The sequence below is a fragment of the Copidosoma floridanum genome, unplaced genomic scaffold (genome assembly GCF_036245765.1).
Source record: "Copidosoma floridanum isolate Cflo_tuat_1 unplaced genomic scaffold, Cflo_Japanese_pri ptg000029l, whole genome shotgun sequence".
NCBI lineage: Eukaryota > Metazoa > Arthropoda > Insecta > Hymenoptera > Encyrtidae > Copidosoma > Copidosoma floridanum.
In genome coordinates, this window is record NW_028321906.1 from 5,414,390 (window position 1) to 5,433,335 (window position 18,946).

Below are 18,946 nucleotides of genomic sequence, written 5' to 3' on the forward strand. Positions count from 1 at the left end.
TCTATTTTTACAGTCTTGGCAATATAAATATTTACGTCTACCACTACGCTGTAAAATATCCTCGAACAAGTTGTTAGTATAATAATGATTGAACTTTACCAGAAGTTCGTTTAATCATTTAATATATGGATAGTGTGGTTAACGAACGAATAAAGTGGGATTTCCCATTTTGTGATATTGGCACATAATTATGCTAAAAGCAGATTCTTAATGCGCAAATTTTATCCTACTGAATTGTGTTTTTTTGTAAATCATTCATCATTTCAAGTTTCCCAAAAATCTCAGATGACAGACATAAATAGATGATAGAAGATACAGATCTTTATTTTCAAAGTATTTGTACATAAATAAAGCTAAGACTAGTCAAATTATCCGTCGCAATGATATTATTATATGTTGCTCTTAACAATTTATTATTATAGTTTTAAGTAACAATATTACGATATGTGAAGCTCTTGGTGATATTTAAATAGAACGTCATTGATGGTTAACGAAATAGTATTTTGAAAAAATACATTTTTCAGTTAATATATAACCACATGCATTATTATTTTTAAAATCACAAAACTGCTAAAATCGAGTGTTTTTAACACAAAGGTGTAGCTACTTGATATAATATATGTATACATATATATATATATATATATTATACAATATGAAAATAAATGTATACATTATTTCCTTGTGTAAATTAGTAATTAGCGCAGAAAGTATAATATGTGTGTATTTGTAATATATATTTTGATAAACATTATATATTACATTTTTAATGTACATATTTCTTTTCTTTAGCATCAATATAATTTATTGACATCGAATGGAGAGAGACGAGGAGTCATTGTATATTTTACATTCAATTGTAAATGTATTAAAGACCTTTTGACAGGAGAATGAACCATCCGAGATTTACCTGAAAACATGAAATACCGATCGAGAGAGAAGTAAGTTGTCAAATGGCTGGTTAACCTTAAACTTCGTTCGTATAAGTATACGATCAAACTCAGGTTTTATTTTCCCACAGTTTACTCGGAACAAGAAGAAGAAATAAAAAAAACGAAAACCCATATGCATGTTTAATTTAAGCCGCAGCGGTCGTGCTCACGGCCTCGGTCGTGGTGCTAGCCGAATCCGGTTGAGGCGCTTTCTCTTGAATCTCCAACCACGGCATCCTCTTTTGCAGCTCCAACCTGCAGAAATATAAGTATATTGCAATCAACAACAAAGTTATATTTTTCAACCATCCTATACACACACAATTTTCTCTAAAAGTATACTTTCAAAGCGCAACTTCAAGTTAAACTATATACCTGTATCTCGGGTGGCTGATCGCATAGACGTAAGGATCGAGGCAGGCAACGGTCTTGCAGGTGCAGGCCGGTATCATGGTGACGCCAGGCGTGAGCAGGGCCCTGTTGCCGAAAGCTCCGGTCAGAGCCATCACGGCGTATGGCGTCCAGGAAGCAACGAACAGAAATACTATCGTTATAGCCGCCTGAAAGTAAAAAGAAAAAAAAAAAAAAAAGATAACGAGAGTCCTAGTTAGCGATCACAGGATGTACCAGATAAACCAATAATAAGTATAAGCCAAGTTATAAGGAGACCTTGGCGATGCGAACTTCGGCCGACTGGTTCTGTTGGCCCTGGTTGCTCCTCAGACTTTCGACATTCATCTTCTTGGCCTGTTCGCGCAGGGCCTTCTCGTGGTCCATGACGTGGCCGACGATTCGACTGTAGAAGAAGATGATCATGCTCATGGGGATGCAGTAGGAGAAGACAAAGATGGTAGCGACAAAGTAGCGCGTTTCGTCCGAGTCCGTGAGGTAGTCGAAGGTGCAACTCGTGAGAAAACCCTCGGGTACGAAGCGACCCCAGACGCCCATCGAGGGCATCAGGGCCCACGGGATCACGTACGTCCAGAGCGCCACGATGATCAACAGCACCTGGCCGCGCGACAGTTTTCCATCGAGCGGTCGAGCTATTGTACTGCACGCACCGACGTATGATTATGTATAATATTATGCACGTTAAAATATTGCAACAAAATGATGATCATTTGTATGTATATTTGCCTGTAACGGTCGTAAGCAATGGCCGCGTTGGTAGTGGCTGCGCCGATGCCCGTCAATGTGCCGACGACCCCGTAAATTTGACAGCCGAGGTTACCAAGCTCGAAGCCTGTGTGGAAAGAGTTGTATATGAAGACCGGGGTCTTCAGCATCATCATGAAGTCGCACAGCGCCAGGTTTATCACGAACATGTTGGACGGCGTTCTCAGCGATTTCGCCCTGCGTATATATTTTATTTTGCTCGCTGTTTAATATGTTACCACTAGCTTCGCTTTTAAATTATTTTCTAACAATAGCAAGTGGATGATAAAACGCGGCTTTTTCAGTATACTACTCGAAAAAAATAAAAAAATATCCGTTGTTAGATCAGTAGGTGTACGTACAAGTATAATACTTAATACCTACGTACATACATCATTTAGCCGCGAAGTATACTTTATCGGATCAACCCCTGTCGCACTAATCGAGTCCAACCGAGTATAATATCTCTGTCATGTTCAAATATGTGCCTAATCTTTACCGCAGGATCTCAAAAAAGTCAAGCTTCCCCTTCACTTTGTATTTTCATTTACAATGGTAAAAGAAAAAATGGCCAAAACAGCGATAAACTAGCTCATTGTCCATAGAATGCAAATGGGCACTTACGCGCAAAACACCCAGATGACGACGCCGTTGCCGAGAAGCGAGATGAAGGTGAAGAGGACATAGAGCAACGCCAGCATGTAGTGGAGCGCCGGATTTGGCTCGGGATACGAGAGCCAGTGCTCGGGTATGTGCTGGAGCTCCTCGGGACGCACGTTCCAGCCGAGCATCCTCGGTGGCCCTCCCGCCTGGATCCGAGCCTCCGTCCCCGCGACAACAACGTTGCTGCCGTTCCAATTGTAGTACGGCATCCTCAGCTCCATTATTCCCTCGTTATACTATACTATATAACGTTCAACGATAAATAACGATGACACACTAGTTAGTATATTTGTCAACGCTCCTCCTCGCACCAAAAAAAACTCGACACCACAGCACCACCAGATCATATACCTTTTGTATTTCCCGATCTTTGCCCTTCGATATAATATATACTATGTGCGTATGCCTCTGCTCCTTGTTTCACCGATTTTCATCCAAGTAGAGCCAAAGTCGCTGGGCGGCTCCCTTATATAGACCGCGGCTTTTGGAAACCCTATCCGATGCGACGATAATGACCATTATGATGATGATGCTCGCGGCGATGGAAACGGCCAGGCAGGGGCTTCTTTTTCTTCCATAGGAGCCGTGCACTCGGATTAGCCGCGCGGATTATCCCCCAACCCCCCGAAGTTGGCTTGCTTGCAGCCGCAGAGTCAGCGCTAAATCCGCCTCAAAGTCAAATCCATTGCCGATGCCGATCTGCTATATGAGTATACAAACTTACCCTTGCCGCTGGCCGGATGCCTTTTTTTTTCACTCTCCCTTTTCTGTGCTCGTTTGTTGTTTTGCAAAATCGAGGGTATGTTCTTTTTTTTTTTTTTTTCCTCCTTTCGCGTGTGTAGGTATGCTCTGATTAATCGGTATTGAGGAAATTAATTTCATAACGACTCGTGTTGATTTTTGTGTATAACAAGTGCCGGACTTTGCTAATTATAAAACAAAAAATGCACTTTTATTTAAATGCAACGATATTAACGAACCATTGGATTGAGAAAAATGAACACGTTGAACTATTATTTATCAAGAGTAAAAATAGTGGAAATGGTTTTTTTTTTTTTTTTTTTTTTTATTTTAAATAGTGAAAAAAAAACTTTTCAGTACAGGCGTACAAAACTGACGTAACTCGAGTAATTTGAGCTAAGCCATCGGAGACGTAATAACATTTACATAAAATCGGGATACAAGTGAAACTAATGTAATGTTTATAGTATACATGTAGCTATGGGAAAGCTCGAAATAACGCATAATACCGTGGAACTAACTCCGGGAACTCTAATAATAAAACAACACGCTATCACATTCTAATTGGAGGTAAAAAATGTATATTCAACACTTGTGAAGTTAAATTTTTTTTTTTTATTCACAAACATCATTGCATACGATCAAATACAAAGTCTTAGAACATCATCTTATATTATTCTCCATTTCATTATACAAAAGTGCCGAGTCCGCAAAAAATGTTTCTTCACCAAGCAAATGAAGGGATAAAAAGAAATGCGTGAGCTTACAAAATTCTCAACTGAGCTAAGTTTTACCTAAAAGTACCAACAACAGCTTCTACTATGATATAAACAACGTAAACGAATCAATTGGACTATTTTCATAACCCGCGCACTTTCAGGAGCCTGGCGAGGCGATGATAGCCCCTGTAGCCCAACGTCAGTCGCGAGTCGGCCGCGTTTCAGGACGACCTGCCGTGCCGTTCCGCGGAATCGTCGGCAAGCGTGTGGGCCGGCAGATACTTGGACGGATCCTTTGGGTCCTGGAGCAACGGGTTCCTCATGGTGGTGCTCCTGGCCCCGAGGCTCGAGTAGCCCTTGTCGTACAGCGAACAGTAGGACACCCCGTGCTCGAGAAGGAAGTGCCACACCTAGAGCACAAAAAAATGGGCTGCTGATGGAAAGAACTTGATCCTCGCAACGTCGAACGGTCAAACCTGAGTGTACGACCAGTCGATTATCGGACTGACGCGCATGACAGCCGGCCAGTTCGAGTCCGTGGGGCTGAAGGGCTCGAGGCCCTCGGAGCCCGGGTCGTGCTTTCGCGTGCCTAAAAAGCAAGCTTTCAGCTCGGGCCTCTCCTTCAACAAGTTGCTCAGCGCCTGCCTGATCGTCCCCTCCTTGTACACCACTTCCAAGCCGTAGTACCTCGACGCGTCCTTCACGAACTCCTCGACCTGCAATTCATACGCGATGCTCTTGTTTGCGCTGTACATTTGTATTTAACGCCTCAGGGAGGGCACGTGTACACGAACCTCGGGAAAGTCGTCGCCGGTCACGTACAAACAGAGCGGGGGATCGAGTTTGCGCATCTTGGCGAAAGTGGCGGCCAAGTGGAGAACGGCCGTGCAGTCCTTGCCCCCGTTGAAACTCAGGAATATCTCGTTCGCCCTGTACCTGATGGTCAAAATCACGATTTCATGTGCTCAATCACATTTTACACGTACATATGTATACTTGGCTCATTAAAACACAGGTTTTTTTTTTTTTTTTTTTTTTTTTTAGAAACAAAAAGGCAAACGAGGTCACACGTGCGCAATATAATCATCTTTGCACATGTGCATGTGTGGATTTATGTACATATCTGTTATCGAAAACGGTAGCGTGTCTCCCAGCGTCAAAAGAAAAGTTGCGAAAGAGGCGTTGGAATGAAAAAAAAAAGGAGAGACTCCAAACCCAACTTGTCGTAGCACTCCTCGACGACACTGAAGGCCCTGTGGAGGTGTTCCGAGTGCTCGCGGTCCCCGTAAACCACCTCGGCGGCCTCCTCGTCGAACCTAACGACGACCCTCGTGTCCTTGGGCAGCATCGCGACAATGTCGGCCTTGGCCCTGGCGATGTCCTCGCGGCTGTGGGACTCGAGGCTGATCAGGGTCCTCGGGGGTGCCCCGGGGGAGAGCGTCGGCTGGGGGTAGCTGCCGATCTTGACCCTGGCGCGCCAGCGCTCGGCTTGCCGGTCCAGCAGCTCCACCAGGCCAAACTCGTCGAGCTCGATGTCGAGGAAACCGGTGCGGATCGGCGAGCCGGACTCCAGGAGGGGCACGATCCGGTCGACCGCGCTGCGGAAGTAGCACGGCGAGCCCGGCAGGACGTACACGTTCCTCGCTCTGACCACCGAGTACGTGCGCGACTCGTCTGTTGGCACATTATGTTTTGGCCGATTTTTCAGTACCGCCTCTCAAAGGGAAAGTCAAACCGCAAGGACCGATCGAATGGGGGAGAACAAACTTTCGCGTGTTGGTCGAGAAATAATGGGTTGTAAGAGAAATATAGGCCATACCTTTGAGATGGGGCGACGTGACGTGGACGAGTTCGCAGGGTGTGGGCACGAGGGCGAGTAGCTGGGACTCGGGCCGGTCCGGAAAGAGGGCCTTCAGTTCTCGAAGAAGCCGCTCGTCCTCCTTGAGAGCGAGGCCGAGGGCTTTGGCTACGCCTTCGTAGGTGACGTCGTCGTGGGTCGGGCCGACACCGCCGGACGTGAAGACGAGAGGGTAGCTCTTGGATGCCTCGGCTACTTCTGTGGCGATCGCGTCGATCTGTTCGGTGCGCGTGAGCGTGTACGTTTTTTTTTCTTTTTCTTTTTCAATGGTATATAAATCGGTAGGTAATTATCGATACATATAATATGCACATCGGCTTGTCACCCCGTTTGATTTATGTTTTTGCAAGAAGGTGTGCGCGTGCTGGTTGTCGATTGTTTTTTCAACCGAAAGTGTAAGGTAATTATTTGCTCGTAACAGCGTATTATATAGGTATACATATTGTGCCGAATTGTGTAATCAAGAAGTGTTACCTCATCGGGAACAACGACGACTTTTTTTATTTTGATGCCTACGGCGTACAAAGTTCTGGCGAGATATTGCGTGTGCGTGTCTTGGCACTGCCCACGTAGAATTTCATCCCCGACGATGATAAAAGCTACGCCGTTGCTCGTCATCCTCAATAATCATCAACTGCGGTACGGATCGTCAAAAGAAAGGGGAGAGAGCCCAGTTTTAGAAAGTATTTACATTTATTTTACAATGGTTCAACTTATACATGAAATAAATTCATCATCGCGCCAACAAATGAATAGAGAGGGTGCAAATTGAAAAGCCGCATCAAAGTTTTAGGTCTTGAATGAGATTTGTGGCTTGTTGTTTCGACGCTTCGCTTACGGGCTGTGCGAGCTTTATGGGATTGGCTTTGCCTTTCGGAGCTTGCTGCTGCTGCTTCTTTTTCGGCTGACGAATTTCCTTGCTGATTTCTGCCAGCTGTTTGTTTATCTTGTTCGTCTTTTCTTTGCTAAGTTTGTTGCCCTGACCCAAGTCCAGCTGTGCTCAAACAGGTACGGTTTATTTGGTATTGCCACTATATGGTGATAGTTAAAAATCAGAGTCCTCGATTTGGGAAAAGACTTACTTTTTTCAGCGAGGTCTTGACTTTCTTGGCCTTGGACTTGGCCTTCTGGGCGCGCGAGTGTGACACCTTAAACACGTTTCTCTGCTTGTTCTTGTGTTTGCCCATCTTTGATATCTGCAACATCAGGATCTAAATTATCGTTTGACAACTTAATGATTTTCTTTGCTGGTTCCTCCTCATCTATACTGCCTTGCAATAATTCTCGTGTCAAAATAAAAGACACGCGCATCATCTCTTTGTTCGGAGCTACGTTCCTCACATGATGGACATCTACTATCGTGTTTGCGTCAAGCTTTGCTCCCAGATATTTCTCGACTAATTCTTTTGCTAAGGCACTAAAATCTTCAGTTTTTGCTGCTTTTAAAAAACAGTATACATGCACCGTCGGAGGCTTTGAGTATACTTTTTCCATTTCATCTGTGCTTAACCAGTCCCTAAATACATCCAAAAATTCAACTGCAATGGCTGGCAAGTTCATTGCCAAATGCTCAGAACCGGGAAGATTTTTTTCTCTTCTTTCTAATATATCCTTTTTAACATCATCTTTTAAAAAATCTCTGCCATCCTTGTTAAAAGAGCTTATTAACTTTTTTACTTTGTTAACTTCTGCGTTTTTTAATAGCCATTTGTGAGATTCTGGATTCAAGTCGTTTGCCAAAACTCGGACGCCTTTGCGTGCTGCTGGTATGGAAAAAGGACCCACGCCAGCAAACACGTCGTAAAGCACATCATCTGATTTTAAGAAATTAACCAGAACCTTGTGCTCCGTAGCTAGTCTTGGGTTCCAATACACTTTGGCAAAGTCAAAGTGATAGGTGACGCCGTTCTCCTTTACAGAGACAACAGTATTTTCTTCTCCAGCAAGTATTTCCATGGCAAAATTTCTGTAGGTGTTGTCAATAATGTCCAATTTATTAACCACTGTCTTGATGTTTGGAGTTTTGTCGAGGAAAATTTGGCCTATTGCCTTTTTAAAGGGCAACAGCTCTTTGCGCAAATTCATGTGCAATATGTGACCAATTATACTGTACGATGTCGGTACTTCAACGTCCTTGGGCAAAACTGCGCAAAGAACATCGTTGCAGGGCCAATTCTCATAAGATAAGTGGAGTTCCTTCTCTAGGTAAACTTGGTCCCACATGATTTCCCGTTTGAAATCATCTGAAACATCCTTCATTTTTTGTGGGTCCAGGTACACAACACATTTTCCCTCTTCCTTGTCTTCGTGAGCTTGAACTGGCTTGAACTTGGGAAACTTCAGCAGTATTTTTCTAATTGTATTCTTGTATTCGTTAAAAATCTTATGGGACAGCAGCAGGCAGGGCACGTTGTCAACTTTAATTTTAAAAGCTTCGTGATCGACTTTCGCCTGACTGCGCACCGAAGATGGAGGAACCAGCAAGGAAGTCATCTTAGTGTTGTAAAGCCTGAGTTGGGCTTTCGAAAGGCAAGCATCCAACCGCAACAGCCAACAGGATCCACGCATAAAAACTGAACTGCAGAACCAATGCTGCCTTGAACAAGAGTTCAAGCATTTGTAATACCTGTTGCCTGCAGTCATATCTTTTGCTTATGAGAGGGGATACTTACATGAGTGATTACAATAAAATCTGTACGAGTGAAGAACCAAATTGAAGCATCATTAACAGAAAATCAAGATAAACAACACATAAAAATACACCATCATCTCTCATAACCTCCAGATATGTTTATCCTTGATCAGCTCGAGCGTAAGAGCATCGAAAGCAAAGCCGACAACAAACGAACAAGTATAATGTGCACTCGCTGTCGCTCTGGTATATGAAATAAATAAATGAAAAATTTAATCACTAACCTTTGTTTTATACACTTGGTAGCAACAATTAACAAACTTTTTTAATTTTTAAGTATTTGAAACAGACAGCAACTACGCCACGAGGTTTACTGGTTCAAGTCGAGACTCGAGAGAGAGAGAAAGAGAATTTGACATCGCAAATCGCAAATCGCAAGTTCGACTTTTTTCGACTATCGACAACTTCATTGATATGTTCGCAAGCGACGACAACATCAGCTGGTATAGCTCAAGTAGAGTAGGGGCGTAGGTAGTAAGGGCCAAGTGACAGTAGTCTGATCATGGACTGTAGTGTAGGTAGTGATTGTTGTCCGTTTCGGAGTAATTAATTACATTAGCCGGGAGGGGTTTGCATCCGCGAAATGTCAAGAAATCGAAGGCCATCAGCTTCTTTGCACTAATGACCAACGTTAGCACAGTAAAAATCTATCTTCTCTTCTCTTCTCTTTCTCTCGCTATTCTATCCCTTTCACCGCACTAGCAAAATCGAACGAGTGCACGTACAGGGTGGAGTAGTGCATATACTTATACAGTACTTTCCCGACATAAGGGTACAAAAGTAAAGAATAATCCAGAGAATACAATATGTCGAGCGAGTCAAACGTCAAAGGTTATGCACCTCTGCCTCAGAGCATCAGCACCGACACCGAGGATGACGAGGACGAGCACCATCCGCATCATCAGCGGCGCGATCGTATCAATTCCAAAGATGACGATCGGTCCAGGACGAGTGTTAGTATCATCTCTATTATTTTATCTCGAAGATTTGTTTGTTTTGTATGTTTTTCCACTAACTGTTTTACACTAGTGTGTTTACATTTGGAATTAATTGATCACATATTCGGAGCAGTTTTAAAAACTTTGAGTTTATTCGGTTGGCTTTTTGTGATGGTATAAACGATGATTTCAAAGAGAATATTACGAGATCAAGGAGGATCGATATGTAGCTTGAGCTGAGCAATTATCGCGAAATTGTGGGAGGTGGTTCCGGCGCCATTTGCATACTAATTAATTAATTTTATATTATTGAGCAAAAAAAAAATTTACTGCGTGTGTTTATACACTCAAATTCAAAGTTGATGTTAATTCTGTATCTCGATTTTTTTTTTTTTTTTTTTTTTTTTTTTTTTTTTTTTTATCTTACCGACACTCAGCTTGATTTTAATTGTTGCTAAACTTTTTTTTAGGATGCAACGACGATTTCTCAAAACGGAAGATTCTATCCTTTGGATGAAACAAAAAATACAGGATCTAGGACAAGAAACGGCAGAACTTCTTTTGGATACAGTAGCGATAATATACCCATAATGATACTAAATGGACCAGGCCAGGATGACTTGTGGAAGAGACGGGACATGTCTCTGCTTAGAAAGTGTTGTCTAGTCTTCAGTATTATACTGTGCATAGCTACGATATTAGTTTTTTTATTTGTTATACCTTGTGATAATTCATCTATATGTTTATATTCATCGTCTCAGCCAAAAACCTCTTTATCTTGGGATAAGGTGTTAAATGGTGTTGGTGAGTTAATTATCACAGTAAACATGATTATTATATAAAATTATTTAAATAATAGTTTTGTATGTGTAATGAATCGTTACTTTTCAGAGTTACACGGAAAAATAACAGTAGTTCTAGATGAACCGTACAATTTAATATTTTTGCTAAGAGGACAACAATTTGGTGATTTGGGATCAACGAGTTGGGGTGGGAAGCAACAAATTGACAAGAACGGTGGTGGCGTTTTGTCAATGAAAGGGACCAGTGGCATTCCTCTGTGGTGGGTCGCCTTACAGCGACTGCCAATAGACATTAGCTGCGACTTAATTGATACCGATGGCTCTGGAAAGCCTGACTGCCTTGTATCTTGCGAGGGCGGTCTATTAGTTAGTATTGAACCAATAACCGGCACTATACATTGGAAGGCTGAGGTGCCTTCGACCTCGGAATTGCCTCTCGTACTCTCTGATTTGGATGCGGATAGAATTCACGATTTGATAGGAGTAGAATTAACAAACACTAGTCAGAACCTTGTATTTTTGTCTGGAAAGACTGGAAAACTGTTGATGCGCCGAGAAATTCCTGATTGTCAGTACGTCAAACTGAATAGAATAGATTTTTCGTTTGTTTTGACTTATACTTGTTACAACGGCGATAATAACCGTAAGTTTAAATTTTACTCTCCACTTGATTATATTTTCCAACATCTTTAAATATTTTTATGATAAATGTTTCTAAATATCTTTTCACAGAATCAGTAACGATTTTACTGAAGAATTTCGTAGAGTCGCAGAATCTCAAGGAGATACATCGTCGTTATATACTGGACAGTACGCGACCTCCAAAGCCAATCTATCCAAACCAGACGTCTCCAACCAGTTGGGATCTTACAGCTCATTATCGTCTATACGTGATAAACAACAGCAGTGACGACTGCCCCGCTGTTGATTGTCGAACATCCGTAAATTTGACTCTGCGCAACAACATCAACGAGAGTAGTATCTGGAATCACACGAGCGCTTCATCCTTCGTCACAAAGCCCGCTATCATTAATACCACTGATTTACCCTACATAGCTGGCTTTGCTCTCAAATTTTGGAGTTGGAGCCCAAACACATTTTCTACTGTCAAGGTATTTTCAACATGTGATTTTTCTTTCTAAGATTAAAATTCTAATTCTACATTCAAAATTGATGATACTAATTAATAGTTATAATCATAATAATAATGTATTTGCAGGATGATGCTGAGGAACAAATTGTGCACCAGCATAAAATCATGGAACGCGTGAGCTTTTTGTACGTTAATCGCACAGAAGTGCACGAAATGAAGCCAAGTGTGCAAGAGTTGGTGCAGCTGTGTAGAGGCCATGACTGTCAACCCAACTTTATGCGTCAGACGCGTTCGATTTTAATAGCCAATCTGAATGGAGTCATGGAGCTTATCAGTTACGGATCGAGTTACAGCCAAACAGAAAATTTGAGCAAAGCAAACCTCACGTCTCGGGTGCAAATTGTTAAGCTCGAGCAGATATTTTGAGACGCAATTGTTTGATCCTTTATATAAATACATAAAATAAAATTTGACGCACGTTGTGTGCGACCGAGGCATGCCGTTTAACCGAGCTTACTTGTGCTTTATTATTCACTAGTCCTACGCGATGAAAAAGGAAAAAATGTTTGAGAGCATTAATGAAATTTTGTCTTTTTTGCTACCTCATATCTATTTATGACTTTTTTTTTATTGTGTAAAAAACCAAATGATGTATTGATCAGTTTTAATTGTTTTCGTTATTTGTTGAAATGTTTTTATTTATTTTGTTATCACCTACGTTGTACGTACAAAAGCTTTTGATGTTAAAATGTATGATGTGGTGTGTATTTATTTGTTTTGGTCAGAGATTTTTAAATAAAATTCTTATGAATTAAAGGTTTATTGAAGCTTGCAACAACTGTATTTATTGAAATACCAATTCCTATTTTTTTTTTTATAGCAAATTACTTTAAATTTAAATTTTATATATATTTTGTGTTAAATCTGTTGCAACTAAAAAAAATCCCATTTGACCACTACTTTGTTATCGACAACGGATGGACACTGCAGCATTGTAAATGCTGAGTTGATAGTATAACTGAATCTTCGACCGCGTGGTGGCATGATTCGCTCCCGCATGTGGCGAAAAAAGAGTCTGGTTAGTATATATAGACCAAATTGACAGAAATCGTTCAGTGATGTGTGCACACTGGCTCATGACGTATGTCTACGGCCACACTCACGAAGACGGATACGGCTTAAATTGCTGGCTACGTAGTTGTAGCCCCCCGATCCGCACCTATACAGGTATAAGTGAGGTAAGTAGGACGTGGATGACTACTTGCTGGTGTGTACATGTTTTTTGCTTTTATTTTAACATTTCTGTTAAAAACCAGTGTCCTGCTTTATTATTTGCGTTTCTCCAAACCAAATTACTTTTTTTTTTTTTTTTTTTTTTTTTCATTTTTTCATTTTTTCTTACAAAGGGTGAAAATTTTGAGAAATCAAGAAAAACATACCTCCGCTGCTTACAGATAGTCATCTGTCATTTTATTATAAATTTTTTTTTTTTAGCTATAATTCGTTCATACAGCCTTTCATATATTTGCTCATTCTTTTGTTTTCTCTTTAAAAATCCTTTTGTGTCCAACATTTACTTTTTTGGTATACGTACTAAAAAAACAGCTACTAAATATATAATCGTAACTCTTTAATATGCCATTCATAGAATTTTATATTTCTGAATCATTTTTTTATACGTTTATAAAGTAGAAACGTATGAAAAAAAAAAAAAAAAAAAACCTGATAGAACAATTTTATAGAAAAAAAATTGTATCATGCAGCGTAAAATTTTTAACTTCGATTATTTTTAATTAAACCATAAAATCATAACATATAAACACATGTCGTGTACTAATATCAATTTATATGGTTACTGTTACTTTTTTATTTATTTTCTTTTTTTTTATAACTCATAAGTTATGTCTTTTTGTTTTGTGATGAGTAGCTCTTTAATAAAAAAATGAAATTATCAACTAACTGAACTCTACACTTCGGGTCATTTGGTTAAAGGGGTTGAGAGTACAGGCTTATGGGGTTAAAGTACTTGGGGTAAAGGATTATAGGTAGGGGCTCGAAGGTTGGGGAGTAGAAAATTATGCTTGTTAATAATTTTTATTTATAAGCTGAGTCATTTCAGTTATTAACAATTTTATTGAACCTACAAATACCATTCAAATGATTTACAAATTATTTCCTTTTTTGTGATAAGAAGTGATTTCATTGTTAATACAAAAAATAACTACACCCCGGGTCATTTGGTTTAAAGGTTGAAGAGTACACGGTTATGGGGTTAAATTACTATAGGGTAAAGGGTTAAGGGACTTAAGAGTTTAAATTTAAGTTGATTGATTTTAGAACGTTTGAATTTGCGTTAGGCGGGTGTCCTGTATTGGGATCAGTTGGGATGTTCGGGAATTTTGGGATTTGGGATTGTAATGGCGCAGGCTCCCGGGAGTCCCGGGCGGCCGGGCGCGTGCGAAGTAGTATGGGTTGATTCATTTTTTTTTGCATACTAATGGCCAATAGCCATTAAATTGTTGAATTGAATGAAAAAAAAAATCGTTTTTTCGATAAGTGAAATATAATTAAATCCTCTTTGATACTAATTGCAAAAAAAAAAAAAAAAAAAAAAAAAAAAAAAAAGTTGCGAAATTGTAAAATCTTTCAACAAGGACCCATACGTACAGTACAAGAATGGATGTACAAATTCAGGAAATTAAAAAAGGAATAAGTATGATGACCCTTGCTCGATCGCGTTTGATGCTGCAGTTTGCAATTATTGCAAAATCAATAATATAATTATATATGTCAACTTGCAATTGAATACCGACAGAGCCGAGACCGTCGCGTTTCCGGTCCAAGCGTCCCATGGGAATCGTAGGGACAAACGAACTTTGTGAAGTGTGCCACATGAAAGAGAGAGAGAGAGAGCCCCCCCCGGCGGCCCCGGCAGCACTTCACGTTATATTCATAACCGCCAGTTACAGTCTTTGTCAGTTAGACATTTGTCCTCGCCTAGAGAGCTTCAGTTCTTAGTACCTCATACTTCTTGAAGTTTCGAGATGTCTGGTGGAAAAGGTTCAAAGGGTCTGGGAAAGGGAGGTGCTAAACGCCATCGAATATACCGGGACCATCTTAGAGGTATCACCAAACCGGACATTCGCCGGCTAGCTCGTCGTGGCGGAGTCAAACGGATTTCCGGCCTCATCTACGACCAAGTTCGTGCAGTGCTCAAAGTCTTCCTCCACATCCTTATTCGAGATGCAGTTACGTACATGGAGCACAGCAGGAGGAAGATCCTCACGGCTACGGATATCGTTTATTCCCTGAAGAGGCAAGGACGTACTCTCTACGGCTTTGACAATTAAGTTATTATTCATCACGAACATCGACCAAGAACAATCGGCCCTTTTCAGGGCCACGAAAGTTTATACAACGTAATGGCTGACTCATCCACAAACCGCACTAATTTCCATTATTCTTAATACTTACTTGTAAAATTTCTTTGTATGAAAGAAATTTTTATGTGTACTTAAAAATTTCTATGTATACAATTAAGTAGTTGAAAAAATTACTTTGTTTCAATGCGTTAATCAAATAAGAGGGTGCCGTTTGTGAAATTCGGCTTATTCGGCATTCCTAAGAATTTTCGTCCGGGAAGATAAATGGCGTCGACGACGGGAATATAAAAATGTCTAAACGATACGGCAGCACATTCAAAGTGCATAGGATCATGCTACGTATACGTAGCCTATAGGCATTTGTTGGTTAACTTCCATAGTAGTGCTTGAGTAGTAGACAAATGTAATGTCCATGGCTTAAAAATATTGTTAAAACATATTTCTTTATAAGTATCTCTCATGAAAGACGTACCTATAACTTTTTTACACGTGACGAATTATATCCTGAAAAAAAAAAAAAAACAATTGCCACGAGATGCGTAAGAGAGATGGGGGGAATTTTGGAGGGAAAGTGAAGTGAAATCCATGTCGACATCTCAACCTTCGTTACGTCGCATTTACGTTAAGCAAATTGGATGTGTAACTCGTGAATTTATCTCGATTTCTAATTTGCACAAATCAAAAGTTTGAGTAACTTTGTTGTCACGAGAGCTATACTTATAAGTAGTGCCGCTTCCTTGTTTAGTTTTGTTTTTCAAGCTGTGCCGCTTCCTTGTTTTGTTTTGTTTTTCAAGGTAAGTAAAGCTCAGTGCGTGTAAATCACGAAGTGTACATACTACATACGTATTTTGCCTTTCAATCGAGATTGTAGCCGAGTTACAATTGCATTTTTTTTTTCTTTACCTTTTCATGACACATGCCATGCTTAGTAAATACGTTTACTAGTAGGAAAGATATGAGTTGTTTTGAATCTCCATTCGAATGGAGCATAAGAGAAGAATTGATTCAAGATTTACTTGAAGCTTTACTCCATAAGACGAGTCATGATGAGGAAAATATCCCATTTGTTAATTTAAGTCGTTACGTCTTATTGACTTACGGTTACACTGTAAAACCTGATTACGATAAAGTTCGAAAATATATCGAAATCACTAATGAGATTTGGAATTCCAACAAAAAGTAAGTAACTTTTACAATGGTGTTTTTTGGATTGAATGGTAGAAGTGTTGTTTTCTTGAGAGCTTTGATTAATTACAATGAGATGTTTGTGTAAACCTTTGTTTAGAAAATTGCAGCAAGAGGGAGTTTCCGTGGATGCTGTCAATTCCATCATACAAGCCACCGAATACCGTTCCCTCACGATAATGAAGAATGAGCTTGGCAATATTGAGGACGAAATAGTTGTTCCTCAAGATTTTCAGACCCTTGAAAGTGATGCTCGAGCCACGTTAAACGGATTGAAAAGTGTGGTATTTTGTGTTCTTGAATCCTACGACACGGCTATAAATTACGCAAAAAAAGCCGTTAGCGAAAATCCCAATTGCCCCCTGTGGAATTTTATTTTGGGCACAAATTTACATAAAGTCAGACGAAAACACAGGCTACACACTTTACCAAGTCATGAAGAATTAGATAGTTTTCTTGTTGCATACAATATGTCAAACAATTGTTCCAACTACGGCTTTTATTTATTCCGTACTTACTCAGATAACAACAACAAAGAGTTAGCCCATAGTATGGCTAAAGAAATGCAACAAAAGTATCCAGAAAATCATTTACTACAATTGAAGTTAGCAAGGCATTTTATATTATACAACCGCTTAAATGATGCCAAGATTTCTCTGGATATGGTGGAAAAATCGGGTGTCGATTCGAATTTTTTCATGTACAGTATGGGACTCTATTATTCAAAAATTAAAGAGTGTGAGGTAATTATAGTTTAATGTTTTATTTGTGGTGAGAGTTCCTTTTTAAGTATGATTGCTAAAATTAAAAAAATGTGTGAATCTTTAGATGGCTTTGATTTACTTTAAAAAAGGAGCAGAAGATCATTTTCGGTGCAGTTTGCGATATGCACTGTGCATGAAGTATGTCGACAAAGATTTCAGTTTATTATATCACTTATTTTTAATGTTGAAAAAGTTTGAACAAAGAGCTTATCAACAAGAAATTCTCATATATATCGGTATTGAATATTACCACAGATGTCAGTACGAAAAAGCTATGAAATTTTGTGTCCGTGCTATTAAAATAAATCCAAATTTAGCTCTCTTGAAGGTATATATTTTTCTTATATTATGACGAAATATTTTGTATTTAATAAAAACTAATTCCGTTTATTTAATTGCAGGATTTTCTTCACAGGACATTTACTTACGTTAATAAATTCAATGTGTATAATTTTATAGATGAAGCTCTATTAACCAGGTTGAAAAAAGTAGGCAGGGAGTATTCAGTTGAAGAAGATGTACTAGAATATGAGAACATACGTAAAACGTTATCAATGACATCAACACCAGAAACGGACTCTACCTTAGATAATGGAGAGTGAAGCAGTAACAAAAAATAATTATAAAAAAGTGGTTGTTTCCATTGCACTATAATGTAGAGTTAAGGTAATCCGTTTGTGTTAATTTTGTAATGTTTATCTCACCAAGTGTACCGTAAAATAAATTTTCATTTACTAAGTCATATTATCAGACTAGTACTACATGTTTTTATTTTCAAATGAGTAACATAATTGTTGATATGTATGTATGTATGTTGATGGTATTAATACTTTTTAAGCTTTTGAAATACGCAGACTGTGGCTGTACTGGTAATAACATACTAGAGTAAAGTTTGTATAGTCAAGTAATTCCTAAATGTTCATCTATAAAGATTAACGTTGCGACCGATCACAGACGTCCACGGCTTTAGCCGCTCATTAACGATGTACATTATCACCTACACTGGGCTCAGTTTTTATGGTAAATCAATGTACTTATTGCTCAAAAAAGTGGAGCAAGAGGGAACATCCGCGTACGTTGTGGACATGATCGTCAAGGCAACGAAAAATCGCGTGCTCGGGGAAATCGGCAAAGCGTAGACGAAGCAGAAACGAGCGATCCTGCTGATTTTCACTCCGTGAAGGGCAACGAAGCCCAAGGGACCTTGCAAAATCGTTGCGTTTTCCATTTTCTACGAGCAGATCTTGGACAGGGCGATCAATCACGCGAAAAGTGCCATCAAGAACTACCCAAACTGCCCGCTGTGGCACTTTATCCTGAGAAAACATTTACGGCGCCGAAGGCGTTCGAAACACCTAATACGGCTGCGTATACATGGAGTCCCGAACTTCCAGGACCAGCCCATAAGCCCTTGTGAGTGCGACAAGGAGAGTATATGTTCTTGCTTCTCACTCGCACTCACACGGGCTTATGGGCTGGTCCTGGATATTCAAGACTCCATGTATACGCAGCCTAAGTAGGCTCTTTTTTAAACGCGGAAAAAGTCAACTGTTTCGAAACGGCTTACGGTATATCAAATAATAATGCGCTGTATGGCATTTATTTGGTCCAGGCACGTCAAGAAAACCACGATTTCGATTTAGCCAATAGCTTGGCTGTGACCATACAACAATTGCATCCAACGAATTTGAAGGTACAACTGCGCTTGGCTAGGCATTTTATTAGAGCCAAAAGTTTGGGGGACGCCAAAGTATCCCTGGATTACGTAAAAAATGGAGGTCTCGAATCAGACATGTTTTTTCATCAAATGAGAATATACCACATGAAACTGAAAGAGTACAAGGTTTTTGTTACATATTAAACATTTTATAGGCAAACTGTTAAATATAACTATTGATGAAACGTGTGTGCTTTATTTTTTTATATTTGTAGGTAGCTGCAAATTACCTTAAAAAAACGACAAAACACAATTTTGGTGCGAGTATAGAGTACGGCCAATGCATGAAAATCATCGATGAAG

General features: G+C 39.8%; 6 protein-coding genes across 11 annotated transcripts; 3 read left to right on the forward strand and 3 right to left on the reverse strand.

Annotated features, from left to right (window-relative positions):
* Nucleotides 1-299: 299 nt before the first annotated feature.
* On the reverse strand, nt 300-3,200 carry Uvop (ultraviolet-sensitive opsin). The gene is made up of 6 exons (XM_089596014.1): nt 3,102-3,200; nt 2,712-2,991; nt 2,070-2,285; nt 1,602-1,983; nt 1,308-1,492; nt 300-1,187 (listed from the first exon to the last, which is right to left on the reverse strand). The coding sequence occupies exons 2-6, from the start codon at nt 2,969-2,971 to the stop codon at nt 1,079-1,081; spliced, it is 1,152 nt and encodes a 383-aa protein (XP_089452140.1). The 5' UTR covers nt 2,972-2,991; nt 3,102-3,200; the 3' UTR covers nt 300-1,078.
* Nucleotides 3,201-4,151: 951 nt separating this feature from the next.
* On the reverse strand, nt 4,152-9,057 carry LOC106641809 (bifunctional FAD diphosphatase/FAD synthase). Its single transcript, XM_089595968.1, has 7 exons — nt 8,985-9,057; nt 6,543-6,702; nt 6,048-6,285; nt 5,431-5,881; nt 5,005-5,146; nt 4,687-4,926; nt 4,152-4,620 (listed from the first exon to the last, which is right to left on the reverse strand). Exons 2-7 carry the CDS (start codon nt 6,684-6,686, stop codon nt 4,432-4,434), a joined length of 1,404 nt encoding a protein of 467 aa, XP_089452094.1. The 5' UTR covers nt 6,687-6,702; nt 8,985-9,057; the 3' UTR covers nt 4,152-4,431.
* LOC106641808 (tRNA (guanine(37)-N(1))-methyltransferase) lies at nt 6,743-9,057 on the reverse strand. 4 transcript variants are annotated; one of them, XM_014356338.2, is made up of 3 exons: nt 8,741-8,924; nt 7,151-7,264; nt 6,743-7,062 (listed from the first exon to the last, which is right to left on the reverse strand). In XM_014356338.2, the coding sequence occupies exons 2-3, from the start codon at nt 7,253-7,255 to the stop codon at nt 6,850-6,852; spliced, it is 318 nt and encodes a 105-aa protein (XP_014211824.1). In that variant the 5' UTR covers nt 7,256-7,264; nt 8,741-8,924; the 3' UTR covers nt 6,743-6,849. The 4 variants fall into 4 exon arrangements, with proteins under 4 accessions (XP_014211824.1, XP_089452091.1, XP_089452092.1 ...); XM_089595965.1 differs by lacking the exon at nt 8,741-8,924 and adding an exon at nt 8,985-9,057 and having other exon boundaries at nt 6,975-7,062; nt 7,151-8,664; XM_089595966.1 differs by lacking the exon at nt 8,741-8,924 and adding an exon at nt 8,985-9,045 and having other exon boundaries at nt 6,975-7,062; nt 7,151-8,660.
* A 182-nt stretch (nt 9,058-9,239) lies between these two features.
* Nucleotides 9,240-12,421, forward strand: LOC106641812 (uncharacterized). Of its 3 annotated transcripts, none has more exons than XM_014356343.3 (5): nt 9,240-9,713; nt 10,169-10,502; nt 10,590-11,144; nt 11,234-11,613; nt 11,721-12,421. In XM_014356343.3, the coding sequence occupies exons 1-5, from the start codon at nt 9,567-9,569 to the stop codon at nt 12,018-12,020; spliced, it is 1,716 nt and encodes a 571-aa protein (XP_014211829.2). In that variant the 5' UTR covers nt 9,240-9,566; the 3' UTR covers nt 12,021-12,421. The 3 variants fall into 3 exon arrangements, with proteins under 3 accessions (XP_014211829.2, XP_089452139.1, XP_023245391.2); XM_089596013.1 differs by having other exon boundaries at nt 11,733-12,421; XM_023389623.2 differs by having other exon boundaries at nt 11,234-11,607.
* Nucleotides 12,422-14,613: 2,192 nt separating this feature from the next.
* Nucleotides 14,614-14,963, forward strand: LOC106641778 (histone H4). Its single transcript, XM_014356294.2, has one exon. The coding sequence runs from the start codon at nt 14,639-14,641 to the stop codon at nt 14,942-14,944; it is 306 nt and encodes a 101-aa protein (XP_014211780.2). The 5' UTR covers nt 14,614-14,638; the 3' UTR covers nt 14,945-14,963.
* Nucleotides 14,964-15,848: 885 nt separating this feature from the next.
* LOC106641769 (uncharacterized) lies at nt 15,849-17,668 on the forward strand. Its single transcript, XM_014356285.2, has 4 exons — nt 15,849-16,156; nt 16,263-16,905; nt 16,991-17,254; nt 17,328-17,668. The coding sequence occupies exons 1-4, from the start codon at nt 15,894-15,896 to the stop codon at nt 17,526-17,528; spliced, it is 1,371 nt and encodes a 456-aa protein (XP_014211771.2). The 5' UTR covers nt 15,849-15,893; the 3' UTR covers nt 17,529-17,668.
* Nucleotides 17,669-18,946: the final 1,278 nt, after the last annotated feature.